Below are 25,944 nucleotides of genomic sequence, written 5' to 3'. Positions count from 1 at the left end.
AGAAGAAGAAGAAGAAGAAGAAGAAGAAGAAGAAGAAGAAGAAGAAGAAGAAGAAGAAGAAGAAGAAGAAGAAGGGATCCTATCCTCTGAGCTCCATATTCCTACCTATAACGCAGCTGCTTGTCCAAAGGCCACACCTACACTAGGGACTCCAAGTAAGACCTTGTCTTCTGCCTGCAAACGCCTCCTAAAGCACACTCAATAGCTTTAAACTTTACCCCATCCCCTGGGCACGATATTCTCTCCCACAATTTTGGCAAAATACTCAAGACTCATGCTTTCCTGGAGGCAATGCTTGTTCTAGGGAACCCAGAGGCAATGTTGGCACTCAAAACCCCAGAGTTCAAGCAGTACACAAAAATCCCAGCAGAGACACTTACTGGACCTGAAGACTAGCTGCACCAGAACCCATGTCCACTCTGGCCAGAAGAACAGAGAAGAATCAGAAGCCCCCTGGGGGGGGACTTCTGAAAAAACAGCCATGTAACAAGGAAAACTATAAGCCCAAACCCAGATGACAAGAGGCCAGTGTCAAAACACAGTCAACAACAGCCAGGGTAATATAGCACAACCAAGGCCCAGCTATCCTACCACAGCAAGCCTTGGATATCCCAACACAGATAAAACACAAGAAAAGAACATTAAATTCAAACTTACGAAGATGATAGAGGCCTTTAAAGAGAAAACAAATAAGCTCTTTAAAGAAATTGAGAAAACTACCAACAAATAGGTGAAAAAAAAACTTTTCAAGAACTAAATATGAAAATAGATGGACTAAAGAAAATACAAACTGAAGAAAATCTGGACATGGAAAATCTAGGTAGGCAAATAGGAGCACAGAAGAAGTATCACAAGCGATAGAAGAGGGAATCTTAGGCATTGAAGATAAAAATAGATGAAATTGCTACATCAGTCAAAGAAAATTGTAAATCTAAAATGTTTCTGACTCAAAACATCCATGAAATCTCAGACACCATGAAAAGACCAAAACTAAGAGTAATAGGAATATAAGCAATAGAAAATTCCCAGCTCAATGGATAAGAAAATACTTTCAACAAAATCAGAGAAAAAAAAATGTCTTACCTAAAGAGGTGCCTATAAATGAACAAGAAGCTTATAAAACACCAAATATATTAAACCAGAAAAGTAAGTGCCCCTAACACATGATAATCAAAACATTAAATGTACAAAACAAAGAAAGAGTATTAAAAATGGCAAAGAAAAGAGGCCAAGTCACATATAGAGGCAGACCTATTAGAATTACTTCCTTTCTCAACAGAGTCTCTAAAATAAAGGCCTGTACAGATATCTTGTAGACTCTAAGAGGTCACAGATGCCAGCCTAGACCATTACACCTAGCAAAACTTTCAATCACCATAGATAAAAGAAAGAAGATATTCCATGATAAAACAAAATTTAAATATCTATCCACGAATTCAGCTCTACAGAAGATACTAGGAGGAAAACTCCAACCCAAGGAGGTTAACTACACCCAAGAAAACACAGACAATAAATAATTTCACACCAGAAAAAAATGAATGGAAAAAATACACACACACACACACACACAGAGAGAGAGAGAGAGAGAGAGAGAGAGATGACTAGAAGTCAGCGTAGGAACACAAGCAACAAAACCCAGAGACACATGACACCTCTGGAAACTAGCTATCCTACCAGAGCAAGACCTGAAGATACTATCACATCTGGGCTGCAAGAAAATGATCTTAAATCTGACATTATGAAAATGATAGGAGGAAAATAACTCCCTCAAAACTTTAAATGCCAAAAGGGCCTGGGCAGATATTTTAAAAACAGACACAGATGTCAGCCCAGACTACTATACCCAGCAAAACTTTAAATCGTAGTAGAGGGAGAAAACAAGATATTCCATGACAAAACAAATTTAAACAATATCTACCCACAAATCCAGCCATACAGAAAATATTAGAAGGACAATTCTAACCCAAGGAAGCTAACTACACCCAAGAAAACACAGGAAATAAGTAAGCCCACATCAGCAAAACTAAGAAGGAAGCACACACACACACACACACACACACACACACAACACACAAACTCATACCACCACCACCAACATAACAGGAATTAACAACCACTGTTCATTAGTAGCCCTCAACATTAATAGCCTCAACTCCCAATAAAAAGACGCAGGCTAACATAAATAATATGAAAACAGGACCCATCTTTCTGATGCATACAAGAAATACACCTCAGCAATAAAGATAGACATTACCTAAAGAGTAAAGGGCTGGAAAAGGTTTTCCAAGCAAATGGACCCCAGAAGTAAGCTGGAATAGGCATTCTAGTATTTAACAAATTAGACTTTCAACCAAAATTAATCAAGAGATGAGGAAGAATACTCCATACTCATCAAAGGAACAATCCATCTAGATAAGATATCAACTCTGAACTTCCGTGCCCCAAATGCAAGGACACCCATATTTGTAAAAGAACCATTACTAAAGCTTAAATCACACACTGAACCCTGTTTATTAATAGTGGGAAACTTAAACACCACACTCTTGCCAATGGAGAGATCAGTGAAACAGAAGCTAAATGGAGAAATAATAAAACTAACAGATAGGCACCAAATGGCCCTAACAGATATCTACAGAATATTTCACTCAAGCACAAAAGAATATACCTTCTTCTCAGCACCTCACAATGCCTTCTCCAAAACTCAGTCACAAAGCAAGCCTCAACAGATACAAGAAGATTGAAAAAACCTCTTGTATCTTGTTAGACCACATGGATTAAAGCTGAAGCTCAACAACAACAGAAACAACAGAAAGCCTACAGACTCATGGAAACTGAACAACTACCTACTCAATGACCACTGGGTCAGGGAAGAAATAAGGAAAGAGATTTAAAACTTTCCAGAATTCAATGATAATGAAGGCACAACATACCCAAACTTATGAGACACAATGAAAGCAGTGCTAAGAGGAAAGTTCATATCACTAGGTGCCTTCATAAAGAAATTGGAGAGTTCTCATACTAGCATTTTAAAAGCACACCTAAAAGCTCTAGAACAAAAATAAAATTAAAAAAAAGCAAACATACCCAGTAGGAGTAAAAGGCATGAAATAATCAAACTCAGGGCTGAAATCAATAAATTAGAAAAAAGGAGAATAGAGAACAAGAACAATAAAAAGAATAAATTAAACTAAGAGCTTGTTCTTTGAGAAAATCAGCAAGATAGACAAATTCTTAGCCAAATAACTAAAAGACAGAGAAACAGTATCCAAATTAACAAAATCAAAAATTAAACAGATCCTGAAGTAATCCAAAGAATCATTAGGTCTTAATACAAGACCTGTATCCCAGAAAATTGAAAAACCTATAGAAAATGGACAATTTCTTGATATATTTCATTTACCAAAGCTGAATCAAGATCAGGTAAACACTTTAAAAGTCCAATAATCCCACAGAAAATAGAAGCAGTTATTGAAAGTATCCTATCCAAAAAATGTCTAGGGCCAGATTGTTTCAGCATATAATTCTACCACTCACCCTGACACCTAAACCACACAACAAAGAAAGATAATTTCAGACCAATTTCCCTTATGAACATTGATGCAAAAATACTCAATAAAACACTTGCAAACTGAATGCAAGAACACATCAAAAGACCAAAGGCCCATTGTCTCCCATCCTAAGCAAGCCTGTGAGGTGCTGGAGCAGCTCTAAGAGTGGAAATTTTTCTGCCTGCTCCTCAGCTGCCTAGCCCACCTGGGTCAGAAACAGCAAGCACAGCAGAGACAGTGAAACCAGCAGAGCTGAGCAACCAGCAGAGCTGAGCAAGGTGCGGGACCTAAGTGTTAGTTTCTGCCATTTCAAGGAAGCCTCTGGGGCATAAGAGTTCGGAGATCTTTCTGCCAGTGCCCCAGCTGCCTGAGCTACCTGGGTCACAAAGGGTGAGCCAACAGACACTGAACTTAGAACAGAGCCCTCTCTTCCTTAGCTGCATCTGAATGGCCAGCACTCATTCATGAGCCCCTGGACATCTCTCATCTTCCTGTAGACTACTCCAGACTCCAGAGACAGGTGGACCCAGTCTGCAGTACATGTTCCAGGAACAGTCAAGGCTATGGATAACCAGATGGCTAGAGGTCGGCAAAAGAATAAAATCAATAAATATTAGGACATTATGACTTCACCAGAACCGCCCCCCATCAATGGATTTTCTAATTCAGTTGAAACACAGGAAAATGATCTTAAACCTATGATTACGCAATTATTAAAGACAAATAAAGAGGAAACAAACAAAACAATAGAGGCCATCAAGGACAGACAAGAATCCACAATCAAACAGGAAGGAAATGAAAAAAAAATCATTCAAGACAAGAAATGAAATTAGAATCAATAAAGAAAACAGAAGCCATGAAAGCCCTGGAGACAGAGAAGAAATAAATTCCACAATAAAAGGAACCAACAATCATTGGTCACTAATATTTATCAACATCAATGGACTCAACTCTCCAATAAAAAGAAACAGACTAACAGAATGGTTGCAGAAACAGAATCCAACATTTTACTGCATTGAAGAAACATACCTCTGCAACAAAGATAGTCACTGCCTCAGAATAAAGATCTGAAAAAGGGGTTCTCAAGCAAACAGACCTAAGAAGCCAGCTGGAGTATTCATCCTAATATCTAATGAGGTAGACTTTTCAACCAAAATTAATCAAAAGAGATGGGGAGGGATATTTCATTCTCATCAAAAGAAAAATCCATCAGGAGGACATCACATTCCTAAACATCTATGCCCTAAAAACAGCACCTGCATTAGTAAAAGAAAAATTATTAAACCTTAAATCACACTTCAATCCCAGAACACTAATAGTGGGAGACTTCAACACCCCACTCTCATTGATGGATAGATCATTGAGAAAGAAGCTAAAAAGAAAAATAATGACACTTAAGGAGGTCTTAAATTAAATGAACCTAATAAATGTCTACAGAACTTTTCACCCAAACACAAAAGAGAATAACTTCTTTTCAGCACCTCACGGAACCTTCTCCAAAATTGACCATATAGTGGGGCACAAAGCAAACCTCAACAGATACAAGAAGATTGAAATAATCCCTTGTATCAGATCATTCCACCATGGTCTAATATTAGACCTCAACAGAAATAGTAAAAAGCCTATACAGCATGGAAACTTAACAACTCTCCACTCAATAGCAGCAGCGTCAGAGAAGAAATAAAGACAAAAATTAAAGACTTCCTGAAATTCAATGAAAATGAAGGCACATCTTACCCAAACTTATGGGACACAATGAAACAGTGCTAAGAGGAAAGTTCATAGCACTAGATGCCTTCATAAAGAAATTTGAGACATCTCATACAAGCAGCTTAATGGCACACCTGAAAACACTAGAAAAAAAAGGAAGCAGACACACCCAAGAGGAGTAGACGGCTGGAAATAATCAAACTCAGAGCTGATAGCAATAAATTAGAAGAGAGAGAGCAATACAAAGAATCGGTGAAACCATGACCTGGAGCTTTGAGAAAATCAACAAGATAGACACACTCTTAGCCAAACTAACTAAAAGGCAGCAGGACACTATCCAAATCAACAAAATCAGAAATGAAAAGTGGGACATAGTGACAGACACTGAGGAAATCCAAAGAATAATTAGGTCCTACTTCAAAATCCTATATGCCACAAAATTTGAAAATATAAATGAAATGAACAAATTTCTTGATTGATTCCATTTGATAAAGTTGAATCAAGATGAGGTAAATAAATTAAATATTCCTATATCCCCTAAGGAAATAGGAACTGTCATCAAAAGTCTCTCATTCAAAAAAGCCCAGGGTCAGATGGTGTCAATGCAGAATCCTACAACACTTTCAAAGCAGAGCTAATTCCAATACTCTTTAACTATTTCACAAAATACAAAAAAAAAGGAATATTACCAAACTATGAGGCCATATTCACCTTGATACCTAAAGTACACAAAGACAAAACAAAGAGAATCTCAGACCAATGTTTTTTATGAACATTGATAAAAAAAAATACTCAATAAAATACTTGCAACCAAAATCTGAGGGCACATCAAAGATATCATCTACCATGACTAATTAGGCTTCATCCCAGGCATGCAGGGGTAGTTAATCATGCAGAAATCCATCAATGTAATCCACCATATAAACAAACTTAAAACACACACATACACACGATCATCTTCTTAGATGAAGAAAAAGCATTTGATATTATCCAACACCTTTTCATATTTAGTTTTGGAGAGATCATGAACACAAAGCCCATACATAAACATAGTAAAGGCAATATACAGCAGGCCTATACCCAACATCAAACTCAACAGAGAGAAACTTAAATCAATCCCATTGAAATCAGAGATAAGGCAAGGCTGTTCACTCTCTCCATACCTCTTCAACATTGTACTTGAAGTCCTAGCTAGAGCAATAAGACAACTAAAGGTGATAAAGCAGATGCAAATCAGAAAGGAAGATCATAGTATCACTATTTGCAGATGATACAATAAAATACATGAGTGATCCCAAAAATTCCACCAGAGAACTCCATAAGCTGATAAACACATTTAGTATCATGACTGGAAAAAAAATTAACTAAAAAAAAAAAAAAAAATCAGTAGCCCTCCTGTATACAAAAGAGAAAGGGGCTGAGAAAGAAATTAGGGAAACTACACTCTTCACAAAATACACAAAAAATACAAAGTACCTTGGTGTAACTAACCAAGCAAGTGAAAGACTTATATGAAAAAAAAAAAAAACTTAGAAAAGAGAAATTAAAGAAGATATCAGAAGATGGAAAGATCTCCCATGCTTATGGATTGGTAGAATTAATATAGTAAAAATGGCCATCCTACCAAAAGCCATCTACAAATTCAATGCAATTTCTATCAAAATACCAACACAATTCTCTACAGACCTTGAAAGAACAATTCTCAACTTCGTTTGGAAAAACAAAAAACCCAGAATAGCTAAAACCTTCCTGTACTATAAAAGAACTTCTAGAAGTTTCAATATCCCTTACTTCAAGCTGTATTATAAGGAAATAGAAAGGAAAAAATGCATGATATTGGCCTAAAAACAGACAGGTTTAAAAATGGAATCAAACTGAAAGCCCAGAAGTAAATCCAAACATCTATGGACACTTGATTTTTTACAAAGAAGCCACATTTATACAATGGAAGAACACATCTTCAACAAATGGTGCTGGTCTAACTATATGGTCTGCATGTAGAGGAAGGCAAATAGACTCATATCTCATACTGCACAAAACTAAAATGTAAGTGAATAAAATACCTCAACATAACACTAAACTTGATAGACAAGAAGATAAAGAAGAGCCTTAAATGCATTAGCACAGGAGACAACTTCCTGAACAGAACACCAAGAGCTCAGGCTCTAAGATCAACAATTAATAAATGGAACCTCATGACACTTAAAAGCTTCTGTAAGGCAAAGAACACTAACAAAAGGACAAAATGGCAGCCTACAGAATGGAAAAAGATCTTCACCAACCCTACATTTGACAGAGTAGTGATATTCAAAATATATTTAAAAACTCAAGTAACTAGACATCAACAAACCAAATAACCGAAATAAAGAATGAGGGACAGAACTAAACAAAGAATTCTTGACAGAAAATATCTAAGAGCCAAGTAGCACTTAAAGAAATATTCAATATCCTTAGCCATCAGGAAAATGCAAATCAAAATGACTCTGAGATTTCATCCTACACCCATCAGAATGGCTAAGATCAAAAACTCAACTGACAGCACATGCTTATGGGATTGTGGAACAAGGGAAACACTTCTGTATTGCTGGTGGGAGTACAAACATATACAGCCACTTTGGACATAAATTTAAGGGTTTCTCAGAAATTTGAACTAGGACTACCATAAGTCCCAGTTACACCACTCCTGGACATATACCCCAAAGATGCTCCACCATAATTGCTCAACTATGTTCATAATAGCTTTATTCATAATAGCTAGAAACTGGAAACAACATAGATGTCTCTCAATTCACCTCCCCCTGAGGGGGGAGCAGCCTTACCAGGCCACAGAAGATGACAATGCAGCCACTCCTGATGAGATCTGATAGACTAAGATCAGAAGGAAGGAGAGGGGGACCTCCCCTATCAGTGGACTTGGGGAGGGGCATACATAAAGAAGGGAGAGGGAAGGTGGGATTGGGAGGGGAGGAGGGAGGGGCTTATGGGGGGATACAAAGTGAATAAAGTGTAATTAATAAAAGTTAAAAAAAAACAAATGTATGAATGGAGGGGGCTTACAAAAAAAAAAGAAAATTGGATAAAGTGTGATCTTTTCTAGTTCCCACCATTTGCCTGCAAATTTCATGATTTCCTTATTTTTATTTGCTGGTAGTATTCCATTGTGTAAACATACCACAATTTCTGTATCCACTCTTCAGTTGAGGGGCATCTCATCCTGAGTGAGGTAGTCCAGAAGCAGAAAGACATATATGGTATATAATCACTTATAAGTGGATATTAGAAATATAATATAGGATAAACATACTAAAATCTGTACAACTAAAGAAGCTAAGCAAGAAGGAGGACCCTGGGTAAGATGATCAATCCTCACTCAGAAAGGCAAATGGGATGGATATTGGAAAAGGGAGAAAATAGGCAACAGGACAGGAGCTTACCACAGAAAGCCTCTGAAAGACTCTACCCAGCAAGGTAACAAAGCAGAGGCTGAGACTCATAGCCAAATTTTGGGCAGAGTGCAGGGAATCTTATGAAAGAAGAGGGAGATAGAAAGACCTGGAGGAGACAGGAGCTCCACAAGTTGAGCAACAGATCCAAAACATCTGGGCCCAGGGGTCTTTTCTAATACTGATACTCCAACCAAGGATCAGACATTGAGATAACCTAGAATCTCCCACAGATGTAGCCCATGGCAGCTCAGTCTTCAAGTGGGTGTCCTAGTAAGGGGAACAGGGACTGTCTCTGACATGAACTCAGTGGCTGGCTCTTTGATCACTTCCCCCTGATGGGGGAGCAGCTCTACCAGGCCACAGAGGAGGACAATGCAGCCAGTCCTGGTGTGACCTGATAGGCTAGGGTCAAATGGAAGGGGAGGAGGACCTCCCCTATCTTGGAGAGGGGCATGGAGGAAGATGGGGGAGGGAGAGTAAAAGTGGGAGGGGATGAGGGAGGGAGCTACAGCTGGGATACAAAGTGAATAAACTGTAATTAAGAAAAACAATACATTAATTAAAAAAGAGAAGAAAAAGAAACATGGATAAAGTAAATGCAGTACATGTACACAATGAATTATTTCTCAGCCATTAAAAACAAGGACATCATGAAATTTGCAGGCACATTGATGGAACTAGAAAAGATCAACTTTAGTGACCTAACCCAGACCCAGAAAGGAAAACATGCTATATACTCACTTATACGTGGATATTAGCCATAAAGGAAAGAATAACCATGCTACAACCCACAGCCGCAAAGAAGCTAAGTAAACAAGAAGCGTTCTGGAGATTGGGAGGGACTCATGAATCTCACTGGAGAGGGGAAATGGAATAGCCACATGGGTAAACAGTGGGAGGGAACTAGACAGCGGTGGGGATATGAAGGGGAACAGACAGATCAGGTGTGAGCAGTACAGAGGGAGAGAGAACTGGGAGACAGCTATAATGTGGGTGCACCTCTGGGATGAGCAAGAAAACTCGTGCACTGGAAACTGGCAGGAATCTATGAGGGTGACCCTAGCTAGGACTCTTAGCGATGGGGGATATGGAGCCTGAAACCAGCCATCTCCTGTAACCAGCCTTCCAACAGAGGCATTGGAACATTGTCATATGTAGGCTTTTATACCTGTTAAGGGACAACATGACCAAGGCCAGTCTTACAAGGAAAACATACAAGTGGGGCTGGCTTACTGTTTCGGAGGCTTAGTCTATTGTTGTCAGGGCAGGAAACATACTGGTGTGTAGACAGACATGGTGCTGAAGAAGGGGCCAAGAGTTCCTTGGTCACTGGGTCAGTACTGTGTACTCACCTCAAGATGGTGAATGTTGTGGCTCACAAGATCAGATGAGACAGTGTGTGACTGACAACAAAAGAACAGAGTAGTTTGGGGATGGTGTGAGATTACAACACAAAGGCACAAGGGGTTTGATCTACCTTTACACCTCAGAATACATTGAAGACATTTATAAATCTGTGAAGAAAGTATATTCTTTGCAAATTTAAGATGTGCCATATAAGTGAAATTTTCTTTTCTTATTTTAGAGAAGATTATGTAAAAAAATAACATCAGCTCTGTCATATTTATTTGATTTGATTTAGATAACCTAAGATTATAAACATGATCTAAATTTTCAAGAGCAAGTAATGTGCACAGCCAAGGTGTTGGGGTCTCCAGGGCAGGTCTTCAGAGTTGTATCTACCTCATCCATAAACTGAGAAAAATTATGAGTGGTCATTTATATAAGAGAAAAACTTTAACTTTTATATATTACTTGAGATAATACAAGATGTATCTGCTAAAAACAGATATCTATTAGAGCAAAGTACCCCAAAAGCTCATGTAAAGTGAGGAAGCTAGTACTGGTGAACCCAATCCAAAATTACAAGTAATGCCAAGACCATGAAGGAAAAGCATAGAAGGAAACAATATACAGACTAGAGTCTAGCCAGTGTGGTACTCAGTGGGGACGGAGATTAAAGCCTGTCAGTGATCGCAGGTTCTCCATCCCTTTGACTTGAAGACATAGAAGGAGGAGGAGGCTAAGCACAGCAGGGCTAGACCAAGACAAACTAGAGAGCAAAGACCACTGGGTAAGGCTTAAAGAAGGAAATGGAAAACAGAAAATGACCAAAGGAGGAAAATCCAAAGACTGAATCCACAAAAATAGACTTGGAATGAAATGACTCTATGGTCTAATAGAAAACATAACTATGGAGCAGAAAAGCAGGCCAAATAGCCCTCAGATTATGAAATTCCAGAAAGTATAATCTTCGTACAAAGACAAATCACCTTATGGTAGTTAATTTAACTACTATGTGTAAAAGTCAGAAATAACTGCAAAAAAATTTCATATGCCAAGGATATCTAATGTTATTTCCATTATTTATATTTTTGTGTTTGTGCATAAAACTAATATAGATAAGAATGTTAAATAGTCTGAATAAATGCATAATTATATAATTCAAATATATTTGTATGTAAACACGGAAATTATTAGGAATAGCATACTTGATACAAGTTTTCTCATAACCACAAGAGTAGTGTTGCCTCTAAAAATACTGAATTCGGAGGAATTTAATAACTGGCTCATAGTTAGCAGTTCAAACCCGTCAATAGTTCAGACAAGATTCCCATTCACTCCCAGGATCCTTGGCTAATTAAGTGTAAAGTTGCATTCTTCAAGCAATAGTTCTGCATTTCATGGCATTTCTACATAAAACAGTGTATTATAATAAGGATGTAAACCACTGGTTAAGCGACTTCCTTATCCCACATTTTCTATCACTTTCCCGTTCACTCAGACCTCCTTCAGTTTTCATTCATTACCTAATTCTTGAGTGCCAAACCACAAGAACAATGCTTTTAAATAGCTTTTAAAAATCATCCCAATTCTGTCCTGTTCTCTCTCCCTTGGGATACAAATGTGCACAGCATTTGAACTAGATTCTTGTCCATGGAATCTCTCTCCCACACCTTGCCCTTGCACCATGTCATCTCCCCAACCAGAGCACAACCTGTCATTCCTGTGTTCCAGAACGCAGTTATCCTAGCTGTTGTTTAAGAGACACAAACTGTGTTAAGGTTTATTGTTCTATTTAACTTCTCCAACTCTAACTTCTTTCAACGGTCCCCTGCTACTTTGCCTATGGCGCTAAGGTCCAGCCAAGCCAACCCTGTGTTCCCTATATTATTCCTAGTGCATCCCAAACACCTTCCCAAACCTCAGTTGGTACTTGAGTTCTTCCTCATTTGAAATTCCAAGTCTTTTTTTTCTTCTAACAATTCCCTACCCTTAGTGTTTTGCATCATTTGCTTTCTGTCTTTAACAGTTTTAGTCACAGTGTTTAGTACCTGGATCAATGGACCCCTCACTAGATCATACCCTACCATGTATTATAGCTATTTGGTAGTTCTGGTAACCTCCCTACGCAACGGTAAGTCAGCACATAGCCCAGCTTCCCAGCCACCTCAGAAGGAAGCGCCTGACAGGCGCACAGTACTTTGTCTTGCCTGAATCACATTCAGTAGTGTTCCCAATTACTAACACTTTTTTAAAGATGCCGAAGGTGCCTGATCCCCAGGGAAGAGAAGCTTCAAGGTTCTGGAGCTATTTGACATGGGAACTGAGAGCTGAACTTGGGTCTTCTCTAAGAGCAGCAAGTGCTATTAACCATGAGTCACCTCTGAAGCACCTGTTTTATTCGTATTGTGTTTATGTGAGGGGTCTGTACCCATGAAAGAACCACGGATCAATTTTAAGTGACACATTTCAAAAGCAACTCTAAACAATTTTTAGGAAGCCAGTGTTTTATTTTAAGTCATTACTCTTCGTGGGATTTATCCAGGGTTCCTTTAGAAATACCAAGCTAAAGTTTGTTTTCATGCAAAGAAAAATGCCGCTTATCTTACAGATACAATTTACAAAAATCAGTTTATTCCACAATAGACCATCATACCTGTAGGACCAGTCACTGGCCAAATCTGGATGCTACAGAAGTGAGAAATAGATTCAGGTACCACGAACACAATACCACTGAAAGAAACATACTTGTGGTAGTGTGGACATTTCGACTGGCTCAAACTAAAATAAGTAGTTCTTATGACTCACAGTGTAGGAATCCTAGCTGACTACACTTTAAAAGGGCAGAGTGTGCATACTGCACATGTTTTGAGGCCAAAATTGCTATCCTTGCTTGACCTTGTGAGCCTCAAATCAGTAACAGGCTGACTACATGAAGAAAGTAAAATTGATCTCAGCCACACATTCCCAGCAACCATCGGTCAGATACCTATTTATCTATCTGTCCACCCATCCATCTCTGTCCACGTAGAACTTACTGCTCTGCACATCAGCACATCGGTATGCACTGAACACTCACTTCATGCCACACACCACATGAAATGTTGTATACAGATGAAACCTCACACCAACCCTATAAGGTTGTTGCTGTTGAAATGCCCATTTTGCAGGGCTCCAGAGCTGGCTCCGTGGTTAAAAGCAATTGTTACTCTCATCCACATGGTGACTCACAACCACCTGCGCCTCCAGTTCCAGGGACTGGACACCTGCCTCTGAGCTCTGCAAGAAGCAGCCAAAACACTCATACACATAAAATAAACTAAATAGTTTTTAAAAGGCTTCTATTTTTTCAGATGAGGAAACAAAGGCTTGGATCTTCAAATAACATCTGAGCTCAAATGGACGAGGATTTGAAGTCTGAAATTTTCTGACAGATTCAACACTCTAACCAGACTGTGATGCACAAGGACAGGACTTGTTTCTCCATAACTGAAAGGAAGTCTCTGGCAATTACTGTATTTTACAAAGGACTTACAGGGGTTCACCAAGGTAAATGTCAGATGAATTCAGAAAACAAACAAAAAAGAGCAGACAAAAATCATTTTGTCATATTTTCATACTAGTTGTGAAACTGAAAAGAGGAGAGAGAAGCTAAATCTGAAGCACAGAACAGGCAGATGAGCTGGCACGGCAGCTCTGGGCTCCCTGTGGAGACTCTTTCTGGGCCTAGCAAATGTGCTCACAGTGGTGTCAGGCAGATACCATCGAGTACCCTAAAGGGAAATCTCAGTGTCCTCTGCAGAGCAAGAATGTCAAATGGGCACAAGCATTTCCTCAGCTGTAAACAAGCAAGTATTTGGCCCTGTATGCAAAGGCACAAAAGCCATGTGATTTGGTCCTTAGTATCAAGAAGGAAAGAATTCAGTGACTAAGATGACATAAGTAAACAACCAGTTTCTCCAAGGAAGGAGGAAAAGCTCCAGAGCCCATAGCATCACAAAGCCGTAATCACAGCCAGGCACCAGCCAGGGCCGTTAGCAGGAAAGCACATGAGATGGCATTTACTCATCATTGCTAAAGGCCAGATCTCACCACTTTATTTTCTAATCAAACAGGAACACTAAAAGGCCTGGAAAATTTTTTGAAAACTCACACCATTGTGAAGGCCTTGCCAGAAAGAATAAAGCAAAAGACTGGGTGATAGTTGAGTTTGGAGTGAAATAGTAAATAAAACATTACTTTCCTTCCAGGGACTTATTCCTAATAATGAAGCTTTGAAGTTAATATAGTTAAAATATATGCTTTCAAGTGTTCAAGGGAAACGTACTTTATATATTTTCCAATAATAGTAAATGAAATACTATTTATTATATATATATTAATTTTCGCTTAAGTGAGGGCCTCAGAGGAGAAATATCGTAATAAAAGATGCCGAAATTGCATAGACGCATGGCCCTCTCCGATTGCAATAACTTAAGTCAGGGCCTATCTGGAGGCAGGTGACTCCGGAGGGGGCAGCGCCTCTGCCTTACCTGCGCAGGTTTTCCCGTCGTAGGTCTCGCACACCCACTCTTGGCACTCACACAGCGGCCCAAAGTAGGTGCCAGGTTCGGTCACTTGACAGATGCAGACACCGCAGTCGCACTGGCCACGGCCATGGCACAGGGCGCCCCCTGAGGGCTGCCCAGGTGCACGACATCTACGCTCGGACTCAGCCCGGGACAGTCTGCAGGGGGCGCCCGACAGGCTTCTGCAGGAGATAAGAAAGGCCATAGCCAGGCCAAGGTCAGACACCCACCCTGCCCCTTCTACTCCAAGCCTGCTCTTCCTCTCCACCGCATGGAGAGGCCTAAGCCTCATTTCTCTGTGGGCCAAGCTTCCCTCTGAAGGGCTGATTGTAACCATGACTAAAAATAGCACCTTCCAAGTAGACAGAGGAGATGGCTGACCCCTTGCTCCCTGGCAAATTGCCACTGAATCTTAAATGCACATTTTGATTAAATGCAAATTAGTCTGAAGTATGATACTTGGCTGGCTTTTGTTCGTTTTTTAAAAATGTCCCGTTATATTATGTCTCTCTAGCTATCTGATAGCTAGAGAGAAGAGATGAACGCATAGGAAAAGTTTAATGCTTAAGTTTAAGCATTAGGAAGTAATGCTTTTAAATTGCGCTTGAAGCAGACCTTATGAACTCTACTTTTTAAAAGTTAAAATGGAACCCGTCTCTTTCAAATTTCAATACAAAATGTGTCAGGGCCATCAAGCAAGCGCTGCATTAGAAAGTGGAAACAGCTGCTCTACAGGCTGTGGAGTGACAGGTATGCAGAAGTACATCTTTGACTTAAAGAAAAAAATCCCTAACACATATTTTCAGAGGAAGAAATGATATTTTACTCCTTGAATAAATAAATAAATAAATAAATATTTTCCAAATAAAAAGGAAACAAACAAATATGAAGCAACACCGAAGTTAGATATAAGGGAAGAAAAGTCAGAACAGGTTGAAAACAGTTTATGTCATGTCCCACTTAGTAACTGCTCTTGGCTTAGGACAGTCAAGCATCTGCAAGCTTGAGTCCTGACACGCACAGCAGGGCAGGTGTGTCTCAAAGAATAATAAACCAAATTTACCTCAGAGATGGAGAGAAGCTTTGAGAAGCAGCTGACAGCCCAACAAGGAAAAGGGAAGATGCCAGCAACAAGAAGTTCCTGAAGCCTGGTGGATGCATGCTGAGCTCTGCAGGCAGGAGGGCAGGCAGGCCAGCTGCACTGCTCCAAGGGAGGAGCAGGAGGAATGGGTGTCACCAGCAGATGTCCACGCAGAAGGACTCAGGGCACCCGTGCTCAGAGGTTCCGGGCTCCTCCTGGAGGCTGCGAAGACTTGGGCAGTGGAGCCACTCTGGGCGGTGCGGGTGCCAAACTCCTCCAGTGGAGAGTCTAGGCAGGGAAGTAATTAGAAACAGTTGCACAAGCAGATGGTTTATTTTGACATTTTTAAAAAAGTGTCCTGTTCACAGATTTGAGAAAAATCATGTCTTTCTTCAAGTACAGGCCCCAGAAATAGTTAACATGAGGATATTTGATCTGGCTGATAGGAAAGGCACCGTTAAAATAATTCCTGAATTGTGAAAAGGAAGGGGGAGGGCTTTGGGTGAACGTGGCAGGGAATCGCTTTTAACTCACTTTATAGAAGACGGCCATTGGCAGCTTGAGTGATGTGGGTGGGATGGACACAGCTGACAAACACAACTGTGTGTGTACTAAGCTTTGTCTTTAACTGTGCTTATTTTATTCCTTCAGTCTCTACCAAAGTGTATTTTTCTTCCAGTTATTCAGGCCAGTTTCTTATCACAGCCGCATTTTTTTTTAACTTGGACAGTCCAAGTTAAAGGTCCAAATCCACTCCATTCTCTGCCGTGATTCCTGCAGAAACAAAATAAAACCTCTGTTTACAGTGTGATTTGCACTAAAAAGAAAAAAACTCAGCAGTGTTTCTTAGTCACCTACTCGGTGCCAGCCTTTGATATTAATTTTGATTGTGAGAATGATCACACATTGTTTTGCTAATTACACTTCTATCAGCACCAGTCTCTATGCCAGATGGAAGAGACATACAAAGAGCAAAGGGAACATATTCCTTTCTGGAAAGGCAGAGGACTAATAAACTGTCAGTCAAAAGAAAAAAACACCAATTACAAAGGACCAGAGACTCTAACGGGAAGCTTCTTCCTGATTAGACACAGGTAACCATCATAACTAAAAAAGGAGGAGCTGAGCTGAAGGGAGAATTAACCTCAGGGATAAATATGGGGTGAAAGAGAGAAGAGATGCAATTTTATTTTATTCTCACTTGAAAGATTAAAAAATGAAATGTAAGAAATGAACTCATTCACTGGAACTCACAAGGAAGTTAAGATGGGCTTTCAGCTGAAAACAGTGTGTTGGTATAATGTGGTTTGTTTTTTTTTTCTAATGTATACACCTTACCCTTGTTCATTCAAATGCTGATTTCTCCCTCACCCCACCCCCAACTCTCTGGTTTCAATCCGGATATTGCTTTGTGATACTCATTCTAAGCATCCTGTCTCAACTCTTGTGTAAACAGGTACAAAATAAAGCAACTGGACACAATGTTGAGCAGGGTGGAGCCAGAGGACAGGAAAGAGGGGAGGAGCCAGAAGGTGGGAGAGGGGTGGGAGGAGGAGGAGGAGTAAGAGAAGAAGGAGTAGGAGGAGAAGGGGGAGAGGAGAACTAGGAGAGCAGAGCTGGAGGAGAGATCTTGGAGGATGTGGAGCATGAACCAGACCTAAGATTTCACAAAAAACAAGTATAATGTGGGAAATCTAAATGTTAGGAAACTGAGGGCTTGGAGGTTTAGGAGGGAGTAAATATTGCCCAGCATTGTGTTCTAGGTTCACTAAAAACCCAGTCTCTATGTGGTGATTTGGTCATACAGCTGCTGATGACTAACAGCAGCTTTATTAGAAGATAAACCATAGTAAATATTAATAACAGCTTAAACAACAGTGGGACTGCAGTGTTCACACATGGAGCCTACGTTGTACAGGAGAGTGTGCATATGGTGGAAAGTATTCATTCACCCTATACATAGCTCTTTATGCGTAATGGCTGCTTCTGATGTTGGTCATCCTTAGAAGCATCCACGGCTTGCACGCCTTAAGGTTAGGAATAAAAACCCCTACAGGAGAGAATTTCCCCTGGCATCTACACAAATGGATACAAAGACAACACACCCAACATTGCCTGCTGGAGCAGGAAGGAACAGGAATGCCTATTGATCCCTTTCCTATATCTCTCTCTGTACCCAAATGTCCGAATGTCTATAAACAGTTGACCTTTGTCTGTCGTTAGGTGCACCAGGGGACAGAATTGGAACAGGTATATAGTACAGGGAGTAGTATTGGAGGCTTTCGGAAGAGAGAATTATAAGATTTGATACCAAGGTGTGACCCAGGAAAAAAGGCCTAAATCCCAGGTTGGCAGATTCCTTGAACAAAATGACCTGTTGATCCTGAAGAGAGGGATTTGTTTAAAAGAGAAGCTACAGAAGTTCAGTGGTTGAGGGACAGCATGGGAATCTGGTTCCCAAGTGTGGTCCATGGACCAGCAGCCTCAGTACCAACTGAAAACCTACTAGAAATGTGTATCATCAGGCTTCCTCATCAAACCTACTGAATCACAGAGCATATTTCAGTGGTACCCCAGAGATCAACTTTCACAGAATCAGTAGAGAAGTCTTAAAATGAACAGGACCGAGGCTAAGGGTGTCTGTGTGTAGAGAAGTGTCTGCCCACCCATGTGTACTACAGTGGAGACATGTGGACAGACAAACATCAATGAACCTTAGTGATGAAGAGATGAGGAAAACAGAAGATAAGCATCTATCTCAAAAGCTCAAGAAGACATTGCAGTGATAACATGAAACTTTAATGTTAATCATGAATTATTTACCCTTTTTGCACTGTTTTTCTCCAAGGCAAAAAAAAGAGTCATTATAAAATAGAGGACTGATTTTGTAATATTTTGAATATTTATTTTGGGGATTAAAATGATGTTTTCAGGCTATTGTTTTCTCAAGATTATTTGGTGCAACATTCGTGCGTGTGTGTATGTGTGTGTGTGTGTGTGTGTGTTATTAGAAATATACATATCCAGGCTCTATTCCCAGAATAACTGGCATTAACTATATTTAAATGATATCTGTTGACTTCAGTTTTATTAACAAACCTACTGTCTGCCTCCCTTCCAATCCCTCAACCTGGGATAGGAGTGAAACATTAGAGGAACAGGGGGCAGATTTCTTTATGCTACTTCCCACTGTGCAGGGTTGTAGAATTTAATTTTTTTATTTTTAATATATTTTTATTTTGGTATTAATTACAGTTTATTCACTTTGTATCCCAGCTGTAGCTTCCACCCTCATTCCCTCCCAACCCCACCTGCCCTCCCTTATCTCCTCCCATGCCCCTCTCCAAGTCCACTGATGGGGAGGTCCTCCTCCCCTTTTATCTGACCATAGCCTATCATGTCTCATCAGGACTGGTAGGGTTGTCTTTCTCTGTGGCCTGGTAAGGCTGCTCCACCATCAGGGGAGGTGATCAAAGAGCCACTGAGTTCATGTCAGAGACAGTCCCTGTTCCCTTACTAGGAAACCCACTTAGACACTGAGCTGCCATGGGCTACAACTGTGCAGGAGTTCTAGGTTATCTCCATGCGTGGTCCTTGGTTGGAGTATCAGTCTCAGAAAAGACCCCTGGGCCCAGATTTTTTGGTTCTGTTGATCTCCTTGTGGAGCTCCTGCCCCCTCTGGGTCTTTCTATCTCCTCCTTCTTTCATAAGATTCCCTGTGCTCTGCCGAAAGATTGGCTATGAGTCTCAGCATCTGCTTTGCTATCCTGCTGTGTAGAGTCTTTCAGAGGCCCTCTGTGGTAGGCTCCTGTCCTGTCTCCTGTTTTCTCCCTCTTCCAATGTCCATAACATTTGCGTTTCTGAGTGAGGATTGACCATCTTACCCAGGGTCCTCCTTCTTACTTAGCTTCTTTAGGTGTACAGATTTTTAGTATGTTTATCCATTATTATAAGTCTAATATCCACCTATAAGTGAGTATATACCCTGTGTGTCTTTCTGCTTCTGGAATAGCTCACCCAGGATGAACTTTTCTAGTTCCCACCATTTGCCTGCAAATTTCATGATTTCCTTGTTTTTAATTGCTGAGTAGAATTCCATTTTGTATATGTACCACAATTTCTGTATCCATTCCTCCATTAAGGGTCATCTGGATTATTTCCAGATTCTGGCTATTACGAATAAAGCTGTGACAAATACGGTTGAGCAAAGGTCCTTGTTGTGTACTTGAGCATCTTTTGGATATATGCCTAGGAGAGGTATAGTTGGATCTGTAAGACCTGGGGTCTCACAGCTCAGGAGTTTAAGATCGTGCCCTTCCCAGAAACTCTCACAGACCATGCAACTCATTGCAAAAGCAAGAGGTTTAATTTAACCATTGCGCAATGGGGTCACCCCTGCCGGTCAGCAAAGAATGGCCCCAGGAGACAAAGACTTTAGGTTTTTAAAAGAAAAATTGTGGGAAATTTGAAGTTCCGGTTTTGGCAATTTAGGATTGGATGAGGAGGCTATAAAGTAAGATAATTGGTTAGTCTTAGGTGCTCAAGCTTGGCCAGTCCTGCCAAGTGTGGATGCAGCTGTAATTGAAGGTAGGGTGGTTAGCTCATCCTTGAGATTGGAGCTGCAGGTCAGGAGCTACTCAGAAGAAGGATTGAGGCCATCTGGGTTCGTTGCTAAGAAACACTATCTTGAAGACAAGGGTCTGGTCATTCTTTTTGCTGAGTGAAGGTCATTGCTTGCTTGCCTTTTTTTATATCTGTCCTCACAGATAGGGTCACATTTCTCCATTCTCTGGAAAGGTACTAAGAGGCTTTGGCTTAACCTGGACCTAAAACTCAAAACTATAGGCTTTAGAAGACATATGGGTTACAAAGTTAGTCTAACCCTTTCAGATCTTGAGGAAGCACTATTCCTAATTGTCTGAGAAAGCGCTAGAGTGATTTCCAAAGTGGTTGTACAAGTTTACATTCCCACCATCAATGGGGGAGGGTTTCACTTTCTCTACATCCTCTCCAGCATGTGTTGTCACTTCAGTTTTCCATCTTTTGGGTGTAAGGTGAAATCTCAGGGTCGTTTTGATTTGCATTTTCCTGATAACCTTAAGCATTTCTCTAAGTATTTCTCTGCCATTCGATATTCTTCTACAGAGAATTCTCTGTTTAGCTCTGTACCCCATTTTTTAAATTGGATTACTTGATTTGTTGCTTTTTAACTTCTTGAGTTCTTTATATATTCTAGATATTAGCCTTCTGTCAGATATAGGATTGCTGAAGATCCTTTCCCAGTCTGTAGGCTGTCATTTTGTTCTGACGACAGTGTCCTTTGCTTTACAGAAGCTTTTCATCAGTTTCATAAGATCCCATTTATTAAGACCTCAGTCATCCAGAAGTCCAGAAGTCCAGATAACCAGCAAATCAGCAAACAGCAAATACAGCAGCAGGACGAACCACAAGCAGGACCAGCAGCATGCAGGTTTCTCCCTCATAAAAGCCTTTTATTATTAAGATATTTTAAATGCCATCTTCTGTAGATCTTTGAAGTGTTTGAAGACCACCTATTTATGTCCCATTAGTGTAGAATATAGAAGCATAGTGCATAATCATATCTATCTATCTAATGAGCTGCATATGTACAATACATTAAGCAAAAGTTGAACAAAATAACCTTAAATTTCTATCAGTATACAATAATCCATAACAATATATAATATTTGACACTAGTAGATTTAATAATTTACTTCTTATCCCGTAATCCTATGCCCCCCTTTTCATTTTTCCCTAAAATTTGCTATGAGAGAAAGATAAGAGAAAAAGAAAGATAGAGGGAAAAAAGACAGAGATTCCTGATTTTAACTTATATGTTTTTGTTTTTCTTTGCCATGACCAATCTGTAACCAGCCCAATGACCAACAATACCCACTCCAACTCTTGGGAATGGGGGTATTGTGTTCTTTAAATTATTTTTGTTGTCTGGACAAAACATCTTCCTGGGTACCCTTAAAAAATTAGGGTACGAATTTTTTCAGTGAGCTAAAAGAGCTCACTGCACCTTTTTCTGTCCAGTCTCTGTGTTTTTTGTCAAGTCTCGTTTTTTTTTTTTTCTGTCCAGTCTCAGTGTTTTCTGTCTATTCTCTTGTATTTTCTGTCTGGTCTGCATGTTTTCTATTCAGTCTCTGTGGTATCGATCATTTGGGCTAACATTTTTAAAGTTGACCTGGGTGTAGATTCTTGAGGAAACAGTAACTTAGGCAGTCTGTGAGGTTGAAATCACCTGAGTTACTTGCTTTATCTTAATTGTTATCTGGCCTTTTGCTCAGAAAATAAACAAAATTTTAAAGTTAATATTATAGGTACATTTTTGTATCACGAGGACCAAGTAGACAACAAGATTCATTTACCATTCGAAAACATTCAAGTCTCAGCTAGTAGAAGGTCTTTCCTGGTCAAAACTAATCTTTATAAGTTTTGTTGGTAATCATATTTTTAATTATTTTTTTATTTTTATATTAATTAGTTTATTCACTGTATCCCAGCTGTAGCCCCCTCCCTCATTCCCTCTTAATGCCACCCTTCCTCCCTCATCTCCTCCCTGCCCATCTCTAAATCCACTGATAGGGCGGTCCTCCTCCCCTTCCATCTGACCCTAGCATATCAGGTCTCATCAGGACTGGCTGCAATGTCCTCCTCTGTGGCCTAGCAAGGCTGCTTCTCCCTCAGGGGGAGGTGGCGAGAGGGAGGTCAAAGAGCACAATAGCAACTAATAACATAAAGTACCTTGGTGTGACTCTAACCAAGCAAATGAAAGACCTGTTTGAAAAAAACTTCAAGTCTCTGAAGAAAGAAATTGAAGAAGATATCAGAAGCTGGAAAGATCTCCTGTGTGCATGGATCAGTAGAATTAACATAGTGAAAATGGACATTCTGCCAAAAGCAATCTACAGATTCAATGCAATTCCCATCAAAATACCAACACAATTCTTTATAGACCTTGAAAGAAAAATTCTCAACTTCATATGGAAAAACCAAAAAACCAGGAATTTCCAAATTGGTCCTGTATAACAATAGATGGACTGGAGGTATCTCCATCCCTGAGCTCAAGCTGTACTACAGGGCAATAGTAATAAAAAAATGCATGGTACTGGCAAAGAAACAGAATGGTGGATCAATGGACCAAACTAGAAGACACAGAGATAAACCTACACGTATGGATGCTTGGTTTTTGACAAAGAAGCCAAAACCATTCAATGGAAAAAAGACAGCATCTTCAACAAATAGTGCTGGTCTAACTAGAAGTCCACATGCAGAAAAATGAAAATAGATCCATATTTATTACCTGCACAAAACTAAAGTCCAAGTGTATCAAAAACCTCAACATAAAACCAGACACAGTAAATCGGTTAGAAGAAAAAGTGGGGAAGAGCCTAGAATTCAGTGGGACAGGATATTACTTCCTGAACAGCACACCAACGGCATAGGCTGTAAGAACACCAATCAATAAATGGGACCTCATGAAACCATATTTTTTTTATTCCCTATATATACATAAGCATAATCACATCCCCATCTCAAAACTATTGCAGGTTTCCATTTTGCTGTCAACACATCCTTATAATAAACAGGTTGTTTTAGTTCTACAGTTTTTTTTTTTCTGTAACCCAATGTCTCTCAGCTGCTGTTATTCCTTTTTCACCAACATTAAGAAAGTTAGAGTTAATAAAGCATTATGTAGTTTGTCCCTGGGAATCTTTACTCTCCCTTTTTGTTTAATAAGCATCTCTTTTAAAGTACAATCAGCTCTTTCTACAACTGCCTGCCCGTAAGATTATGTGGCATACAAGTAATGTACTTTATGTTACAACATGCAAAGAATTGCTTCTTCTTACTGAACGTATATGCATTATCAGTCTTGATATGTGCAGGTATCCACACAATTGCCATAATTTCCAACAGATGTGTAACTACATACACAACCAGCCATTTCAAAACATAAAGCAGTTTCCCATTGAAACCCTAAATATGTATATATGATATGGTGTAAATACCTTTATTTCCTAGATTCTTCAAAATGAAACACATCCATCTGCCAGATTTCATTTCTTTTGGTACCCCTACGGTTAGTCCTAGCTGGTATTAGAGTTTGGTTATACAGAGAATACTCAGGACACTTTTTTATTATTTCTTTGGCTTCTTGCGAAGTGAGAGAAAATTTGTTCTTTAAACCTTTACTGTTAACATGGTGTTTTTCATGAAAGTTTGAGGAATCTAACACATTTCCTATTAGTAATTGATCAATTTCCTCAGTTCTTCATGTCAGTGGACCTGGCAAACCTGTATGAGACCGAATATGAGTAATATGTAATGGATAGTTTCTGTTTCTGAAGACCTATTGCAATTACATCAATAACAAAGTCAATTCTGAGTCATCAGGAATAAATTCAGCAGTTTCTATATGCAAAACAACTCTTTCTGCATATTGGGAGTCAGTAATTATATTAAGATATTCAAGAAAAATATAATAATACCATAAGGATCACATATAATTTTGATTTTTGAACTGAAGAATATGGGCTTTTGATCACCTTACTTATTTTGTCTGATGTATAGCCTGCCAGTCCCATATTGTTTACATTAGTATAGAATGATGGTGCCTCTGGAATTGGTGTTCCCTTTACAATATGTAGAAGAATCCAGTTAGTTCTTTTTATTAAGTCTGTATGTTTGCTTTTAGGATATTTGTTATTAATTTCTCCCAAGTAGTTACTACAAGCTCTTTGACAATCTTCATTGATTACCCACAATGACATAATCTCAGTATTAGTAAGAGGAACTACAATTTCAGCTAGGTCCATTCCTGACAATTGACATAGTCTTACTCTACTTTTTATACTTAATGCAGAAAGCTTTTCTATGTGTCTCTCTAATTTTTTACTCTGTTTATGTGCTAAGAAAATCCATTCCATTATACTATATTTCCTTTGCATAATGAGCCCAGTAAGAGAATGAGTTGAAGGTAAAATGACCAAAACACAATCAAGTATAGGATTAATTCAATCTACACATGCATCTTACAGTCTTTGTTCTACCAGAATTAACTCTTTCTGCTTCAGCTGTTAGACATCTTGGCCTGTTTAAATCTGAATCTCCTTGTAATGTTTGAAATAAATTACTTACTTAACTCATAAGTACTTAATCTAATCATAGATTAGATTAGATAATAGGCCTCAGCCAGTTAATATCTCTCATTAGTTTTTGAAAATCTTAATGATTTTGAAAATCATTAAGAGTTTGCAATTGGTTCCTATGAATCTGTACCTTTTGTGGTTGAATTTTGTTGACTTATTTTTATAACTCAAATAACTAAGTGAATCTTCTCTTCATATTTTTTGGAGCAATCTGTAACCCCCTGCATGGCAGAATTTCTAGTGTTTTCTTAAACATTTTTTTCCTAAAGTATCTGAATTAGACTCAGCCAAAAAATATCATCCATGTAATGATAAGTGATAGACTGAGGAAATTGCTTATGAATTATTTCTAATGTTGGCACACAAAATATTGACAGAAAGTTGGACTATTTAACGTCTTTTTGTGGCAACATCCTCCAGTGGCATCTCTTTATTGGATGACTATTGTTCAGAGTAGGTACTGAGAAAGCAAGTCTTTTCCTATTCTGCTCATGCAAGAGTATTGTGAAAAAAAAGCAATCCTTAAATCAATTATTATTGTAGGCCAAGATCTAGGTATCAAAGAAGGAAAAGGAATTCCAGATTGTAAAGGACTCATTAGTTGAATGAATATTCACTGCTCTTAAATCCGTTATCCTCCTACATTTTCTCTTTTTACAACAAACACAGGGGAATTCCATAGGCTGGTAGACTCTTCTATATGTTGAGCCTCCAGCTGCTCAACATATAGAGCAGTCAAGTGCTTGCAATTTTTCTTTTGTTATGGGCCACTGCTCTTGCCACACAGGTCTATTTGATAGTCACTTTAAGGGTAAGGCTGTTAGTATTTCAGCAGTGGCCATTCTTATAAATTTAGAAACTAAATCCCAGTGATGGTCTGTGGTTGGATATTTGGCATAGTTTGTGAGTGTTCTTGATTACACGTATCAGTACCTTTCCTAGGAGCATCTACCATTTCATCCCGAATTTCTTCATTTGCGGTCTCTGAGATTGAGGAAATATTAATTTACTACCCCATTGTTGTAAAAGATCTCTTCCCCATAAATTTATGGGTATGTCATCCAAATA

At 39.2% G+C, this 25,944-nt stretch overlaps 1 protein-coding gene across 2 annotated transcripts in view; it reads right to left on the bottom strand.

The window, feature by feature from the left end:
- Itgbl1 (integrin subunit beta like 1) overlaps nucleotides 1-15,777 on the bottom strand; it is a 307,337-nt gene extending 291,560 nt beyond the window's left edge. For both annotated transcript variants that reach the window (XM_055609725.1, XM_055609726.1), the window contains exons 1-2: nucleotides 15,680-15,777; nucleotides 14,581-14,798 (exon numbers count right to left, since the gene is read on the bottom strand). In XM_055609725.1, coding sequence (XP_055465700.1) covers nucleotides 14,581-14,798; nucleotides 15,680-15,777 — 316 coding nt within the window. The remainder of the gene's footprint in view (nucleotides 1-14,580; nucleotides 14,799-15,679) is intronic.
- Nucleotides 15,778-25,944: the final 10,167 nt, after the last annotated feature.

This window comes from Psammomys obesus, unplaced genomic scaffold, assembly GCF_907164565.1.
Source record: "Psammomys obesus unplaced genomic scaffold, mPsaObe1.curated_primary_1811, whole genome shotgun sequence".
Lineage (NCBI taxonomy): Eukaryota > Metazoa > Chordata > Mammalia > Rodentia > Muridae > Psammomys > Psammomys obesus.
The sequence above is the reverse complement of the archived record's forward strand: the minus strand, read 5'-3'. Positions and strand labels throughout refer to the sequence as shown.